This window comes from Rhinolophus sinicus, chromosome 1 (assembly GCF_057876585.1).
Source record: "Rhinolophus sinicus isolate RSI-liver-muscle chromosome 1, RSI-T2T, whole genome shotgun sequence".
Lineage (NCBI taxonomy): Eukaryota > Metazoa > Chordata > Mammalia > Chiroptera > Rhinolophidae > Rhinolophus > Rhinolophus sinicus.
The window spans coordinates 2,298,848-2,305,424 of NC_142501.1; the positions used below are offsets into that span (position 1 = coordinate 2,298,848).

The window sequence follows — 6,577 nt, forward strand, 5'->3', positions numbered from 1 at the left end:
GGCACTTGACCCCAAATGACCCAGTTGGAGTCTTCCCGGAGTACCCGCGGGCTGCCCGCTTTCGCCCTGACTAGGACTGTGGAGACTCACACGGGGCAGCAGGGGGCGGGGCCCTGTCAGGGCCGTAGTCTACATTTCTCTCACCGTGGGGCTCGCCCCGGCACTGTAGAGGCGACCGAGGAACCGGACTAGGGGCACCACTGTCCCCAGGGCTCTCCTCCTAGACCCCAGAACCCCACCCACGCCCCGCCCCCAGGGTCCAACCCTCCCAGACCCCAGGACCCAGTCCACGCCCCTCCAAAAGGCTCCCCACTCCCAGGGCCCAGTCCCGGGAGCCCACGGGTTTCAGGCCCTCGGCTCCCGGTGCCTCCTCTCTCTGGTCATCTTGCTGTGTGACTGTGCCCGCGCCTCCCTTGGCTGGCTTCGTTCATCCCTCGCCCAGACCCTCCCTCTCCGTCCTCATTTCCCTCGCCCCACGCGGCAGCGACTCCTGTCCATCTTCCCTGCTAGTATCCTGACCTTCCCACTCAGCCGCTCTTCGCCCAGGGATCGTTCTGAAGCTTACATCGAACCCTGTCACTCCCTTCTTAAACTCTGAGGGCAGCGCAGCACGTCGGGGCAGCCCTGGCAGACGAAGCCACAACTCCCGGCTCCGCTCTACTTTCGCAGCTCTTCCCGGAGCCCCGGCTGCGCGGTCACGGTGGACCTGGGGCAGAAGGGGCTCAGCCCACGGTACGCGGGTGGGGCCGCCCTGGCATCCACGGAGTCAAAGCACACGGCCTCGGGCTCACACGCATGACCCCCCTCCCCCCCATTTCTAGAGGGTAGGAGGCCGCCGACCCGCCCTGGCTGCCGCGTGGCTTCGGAGGAGGTGGAGCCGCAAGGGGGCGGGATGGTACTGGTCCGAGTGGGAGGAAGCCGGAAGCGAGGCCTCGGGTGCTACCTTGACAACCCCGGACTCACTCGGTTGCTGGCTGCGGCCTGAGGTCCCTTTCCTGCCCTGGTTGTGTGTGTTCCTGCCCAGGCTCTGTGGCCCAGGCGTGGCACTGCTCCCTCGGGCTGCAAGGAGGGGAACGACAGTACACTCGCTGGCGAGTGGGGGCGTCTGGGTCCTCCCACCTGGTGGCACACAGTGACCACGGCCTGCCCATGGGAACCGCACTCGTGTACCACGAGGACATGACCGAGGCCAGGCTGCTCTGGGAGGAGTAAGTGTGACTTGGCAGAGGCGGGGGAAGGGGAGGGGGCTCTGGACTGTGAGCTCTGTGTCCACTCAGCCCCGAGTGTGAGATCGAGTCTCCTGAGCGCCTGACCACCTCCCTGGAACGCCTGCAGCAGTGCGGCCTGGAGCAGAGGTGCCTGCGCTTGACAGCCCGAGAGGCCTCAGAGGCAGAGCTGGGCCTGGTGCACAGGTCAGACCCTGGGCTGGCCACATGCCTTGGAGGACACAGGTCGCAGCCGAGGACCTGGGCCCCCTGGGCCTGCCAGCACCTCACAAACAGTGCCTCTCCCCCATGTGCCTCAGTTTCTCCATCGAGTGGGTGGGGGAGGGAGCAATGAGGTGGACAGTCCCACCTAGGGTTTGCCCCTCTTTTCCTCTTCTCCCCATTCATGTTAGTGACCCTGCCTTGCCTGCCTGCTCCTCTGCAGCCCAGAGTACGTGGCCCTGGTGCGGGGGACCCAGGCCTTGGGCACGAGGGAGCTCCAGGCACTGTCTAGACAGTATGATGCCATCTACTTCCATCCGGTGCGTGCCCTGGGGACACACCCACCCACCCAGACACACATGCTTGTTCACGGCCATGGCCGCCAGACCTGGCCAAAGTCCCCAAGTTCTTGGATGTGCCAATGCCCTGCACACCTGGCTGCCGCTGCTTGCACCTGGGACGATCCTGGCCCATTCCATTCAGCACTTGGTGCCCTGCAGCCTGGCACAGGCCTGGGCAGAGTCTGAGGTGTAGTGGTGGGGGGCTCATCTTCACCCCTCCCCCACAGAGTACCTTCCACTGTGCCCAGCTGGCTGCAGGGGCCGGGCTGCAGCTGGTGGATGCAGTACTGACAGGAGCTGTGCACAATGGGCTTGCCCTGGTGAGGTGAGAGCTGTCCCCCTACCATAGCTGCTCCCCATGTGGGCACACACATGTGACCCTGCCATGCCCCATGCTCCGCTCTCACCTGCAGGCCTCCTGGGCACCACAGCCAGAGAGCTGCTGCCAATGGATTCTGCGTGTTCAATAATGTGGCCTTAGCGGCCAAACATGCCCAGGAGAAGCATGGGCTGCAGAGGTGTGTGCTGGGCCAGCTGCAGGGGGCGGGGCCAGATGGAAGGGCCGCTGCTGAGACCCCACCCAGCCCCTCGCATCCTGGACTAGGCTCTGGCATGGAGGTGGGAGGCCACTCCCCTTGTGAGCTCCGTGCTCTCTGTCCCCAGGATCCTCATCGTTGACTGGGATGTCCACCATGGCCAGGGCATCCAGTATACCTTTGAGGACGACCCCAGGTGACCTGGGGGCGGGGACCCCACTCTTCCGGGGCACGTAGCCTGGCCTGGGAAAATCCAAGTGGGAAGACATGGTGGTTTGCTCCAGGGTCAGGGTTCTGAGAGGAGCCATGGGGCTGAGGGTCCTGACCTCTGACCTCTGACCATGGCCGGTTATCCCTAGCATCCTTTACTTCTCCTGGCACCGCTATGAGCATGGGCGCTTCTGGCCCTACCTGCGAGAGTCCAATGCAGACACTGTCGGGCAGGGACAGGGCCGAGGCTTCACTGTCAACTTGCCCTGGAACCAGGTGCCACCTTTCACCACCCACCCTACTCCCCAGACCCCCCACCCAGCCCACACCCCCCACCCCACAGCTCCAAGCCTCCTGAGTGTAGTCCAGGGCCTCCTGCCAGGGTCACCCCCAGAGCCTGGGCTCCAGGGGTGAAGGCCCCACAGCCCCCCTGACGGGGCCCACCGCTGACACCCGTGGCTGCAGGTCGGGATGGGAAATGCTGACTACGTGGCCGCCTTCCTGCATGTGCTTCTCCCTGTGGCCTTTGAGGTGACAGTGTGGGGGACAGGGGCAGGAGGGTGGGAGGGGGACTCAATGCCCAGAGTTCCCCCCCACTCCACTGGAGCAGAGCTGAGTCCTGGGCTGGGGAGGGTCTCTCTGGAGGGGCCTCCCCTTCACCCCGCCCCACCTGGCCCTGCCCACAGTTTGACCCTGAGCTGGTGCTAGTTGCAGCAGGATTTGACTCAGCGATCGGGGACCCCGAGGTGAGGGCCCGGCCTGGCTGGGAGGGCTTCTCTTCTGGGGTCCTGCAGCCAGGCCCCGTCATACCTGCTCTGGTTCCAGGGGCAGATGCAGGCCACGCCAGAGTGCTTCGCCCACCTCACACAGCTGCTGCAGGTGCTGGCTGGTGGCCGGGTCTGCGCTGTGCTGGAGGTGACTATAGTGAGCAGGGAGGGCCCACGGGCCAGAGGCTGAGGTGCTGCCTGAGGGGCCTGCCACCCAATAATACCCCTGCCCCAGTCACACCTCTGCCCTCCTCCCTCCTCCCAGGGTGGCTACCACCTGGAGTCGCTCTCCCAGTCAGTGTGCATGATGGTGCAGGCCCTGCTGGGTGACCCTGCCCCACCCCTGTCGGGGCCCATGGTGCCACATCACAGGTGCGAGGGGCAGGAGGGTGGGAAGGGCTCTGGCTGCCAGGCCAGGCCTCACCATTCCTGGTTCTCCCCGTAGCGCCTTGGAGTCCATCCAGAGTGTCCGGGCAGCACAGGCCCCTCACTGGAGAAGCCTCCAGCAGGAAGGTCAGTGTGGCGTGGGCCAGGTGGAGGGGTTGTACCTTGGGCTCCTATACAGTGGCTGTGACTCTGAACCACTCCTAGGCCCGGTCCCTGTCCCGAGTCCCAGTAACCACTCCCCAGAGGGGAAACCCTCGACTCTGCTGCCTGGGGGTTCTGAATTCAAGACTGCAGCAGCCCAGGCCGCGGCAGCACTGAGCTCCCTCCTAGACCAGCTGTGCCTCCAGCCTACGCCTCCTATCCGCACGGCTGTTGCCCTGACTTCGCTGGGCGCTGGCCTGGTCCTGCCCCCTGATGCCCTCTGTGAGAAGGGGTCAGCCCCACAGGAGGAGACGCAGGCCTGGGCCAGGTGAGCAGAATGGGCTGGGGAATGGGATGGGGCTATGTCCACCACGCACCCTTGTGTGACTCACCTGTGGTCTGTGTCACCCCATGGCCATGTGTCCCTCTGGTTTGCCTGCCACAGGCTACATGAGGCCTTGGCCAAAGACGAGGCCCTCACTGCACTTGGGAAGGTCCTGTACCTCTTGGATGGGATCCTGGATGGGCAGGTAGGGGCACCTGGGAGGGGCTGGGGTGGCTGTGGAGCTGGGGGCAGGGCCCAGGACCTGCCCAGGACCGGTGGCCTGTCCAGGGGAATGCTGAGAGGTACAGAACCCGTGGACATGAGTGTCGCCTTGTGCCCAAGACCTTTCCCACAACAGCCCCAGGGACAGGGTCATGAGCACCCCATCAGGCCCCTCAACTAAATGCTCTTTGGCAGAGAGGGGGAAACTGTGAGCATCTTATTTTCAGAAGTGGAGCAATTTGACCTCAGAGTATACGGATGACAGTCACTGAGACAGGGACCAAAAGAAGGGACTGATGGGTGTTTCCCTGGTTTGGGGGTTGCCCTCCACTGCTCTTATCATTCCTCAGGTGAGCAGCGGCATCGCAGCCACCCCAGCCCCTGCTGCAGCTGCCACCCTGGATGTGGCCATTCGGCGCGGACTGTCCCAGGGAGCCCAGAGGTAAGCTTAGGCTGGCCTGAGCCCCCGAGGGCATGGCCCATGGGCACCCCTGCCCTGGCTGGCCACGTGGGAAGGGCTCTGAGAATGGACTCCGGGGGTGGGGTGGTGCATGCAGCCTGTCCTGGGGCCGACTCTTCCTCTAGGCTACTGTGTGTGGCCGTGGGACAGCTGGACCGGCCCTCAGACCTTGCTGATGATGGGTATGACTCTTGGGTCACGTGTACGTCCAGTTCTGCACGTGGGTGGGCACATTGCTCTGGGTTCCCAGAGGTGACAGGTGGGTGGGCTGACGGGTTGTTGGGAGCAGTGCCAGGAGGGTCTCTGGCACAGGCAGCACTCCCAGCACCCCTACCCCTGAGCGCCCCTCTATTGTGGGCTCTGGAGGGTGAGTGGACATGTGTCCGTGTGCTCACTCTCCCCCGGAAGGAGGAGTCTGTGGCTGAACATCAGGGGCAAGGAGGCAGCTGCCCTGTCCACGTTCCACGTGTCAGTGCCACTGCCAGCGGTGAGTGATGGTGTCCCAGGGCCGGGCAGTGGCTGCTCACTGGCATCATCATGAGGGCCAGGCCCCTGGCCTTCACCTGCCCTCTTGGCCTCCTGATGGGACTGGTGGTGTGGCTGCCCACCCAAGACTGGCAGGAGGGGTATCGCCTGGGTGAGGGGCTGGGCTATGCTTCTGTCCCTCCCACAGACAACTGGTGGATTCCTGAACTGTGTCCTGGCCTTGGTGCTGCCTCTGGCCTATGGCTTCCAGCCTGACCTGGTGCTGCTGGCACTGGGGCCGGCTCATGGCCTGCAGGATCCCCAAGCTGCACTCCTGGCCGCACTGCTGCGGGTGCCAGCAGGGGGCCGAGTCTTGGCCCTGGTGGATGCGGTGAGTTAGGCAGGGTGGACATGCTGTGGGGTGGGAGGTGGGGAGAGACCAGTGATTCACTTTCATCTGTGCCCTGGCCCAGGAGTCCACACCACAGCTCGCGGGAGTCCTGGCCCGGGTGCTGTGTGGGGAGGCGCCCCCCAGCCTCGGTCCCTTCTCTATGGCCTCCCCAGAGGACACGCAGGCCCTGATGTACCTGAGAGGGCAGCTGGAGCCACACTGGAAGATGCTGCAGGTGGCCGGTGAGACTGGGGGACAAGACTCAGGTTGAATGCTTGTGGCTGTGGGGGGACAGTTCTGCCTTAGAGCTCCGGGGCGAGAGGGGCACAGGTCTTGGGAGTGGGGTGCTGCCCTGAACCAGATCAGAGAAGTGCCAAGCTGATTGTGTGCCTCTTCCCAGCTCCCGTTTGAGTGCTGTGACCTGGTTGCTGGAAATCAGCTAGGGGGAGGATTTATACCCCGGAAATGACACTACCAACCAGTCCCCCAAGAGCCGGTTGTTAAACATTCACCCGAACACCACTGCCTGAGGCCTCTATCCTGATGTCCAGGCCACGGGCCGCCCAGGGCACTGGCGCAGGGGCAGTGTCCACTGCAGGGACCTGAAGCTCCCCGCACACGCGCCTCTTCACGGAAGGCCCCGCCCAATCGCCCTCCACTCCATTCAATAAAGGGTTAAGCGAAAGTCTGACTCCGCCTCCGTCACTGCGCCCGCGGCGCCGGACCTCAGTTTCCCCACCTGTGGGAACGCCGCCCCAAACCGGAAGCCGGAAGTGCTCCGGGTGGCGGCCACCAGGCCCCGCCCCCTGCTGGCCCTGGCCCCGCCCCCTCCGTGCGGGCCGCCGGCCTCCCCGGTGACGCAATCCCGGCGCGCCAGCTCCAGAGGTTTTCGCGGGGCGCGTGGC

General features: G+C 64.7%; 1 protein-coding gene across 3 annotated transcripts; it reads left to right on the top strand.

Annotated features, from left to right (window-relative positions):
• The first annotated feature begins 299 nt into the window (after positions 1 to 299).
• Positions 300 to 6,357, top strand: HDAC10 (histone deacetylase 10). Of its 3 annotated transcripts, XM_019712371.3 has the most exons (21): positions 300 to 732; positions 1,025 to 1,208; positions 1,278 to 1,412; positions 1,651 to 1,747; positions 1,996 to 2,093; positions 2,182 to 2,286; positions 2,432 to 2,500; positions 2,664 to 2,790; positions 2,980 to 3,045; positions 3,201 to 3,260; positions 3,340 to 3,429; positions 3,547 to 3,653; positions 3,727 to 3,794; positions 3,873 to 4,137; positions 4,255 to 4,339; positions 4,707 to 4,798; positions 4,942 to 4,998; positions 5,225 to 5,303; positions 5,490 to 5,672; positions 5,755 to 5,914; positions 6,073 to 6,357. In XM_019712371.3, the coding sequence occupies exons 2-21, from the start codon at positions 1,150 to 1,152 to the stop codon at positions 6,081 to 6,083; spliced, it is 2,013 nt and encodes a 670-aa protein (XP_019567930.2). In that variant the 5' UTR covers positions 300 to 732; positions 1,025 to 1,149; the 3' UTR covers positions 6,084 to 6,357. The 3 variants fall into 3 exon arrangements, with proteins under 3 accessions (XP_019567930.2, XP_074182739.1, XP_019567932.2); XM_074326638.2 differs by lacking the exons at positions 300 to 732; positions 2,980 to 3,045 and having other exon boundaries at positions 893 to 1,208; XM_019712373.3 differs by lacking the exons at positions 300 to 732; positions 2,980 to 3,045; positions 3,201 to 3,260 and having other exon boundaries at positions 894 to 1,208.
• Positions 6,358 to 6,577: the final 220 nt, after the last annotated feature.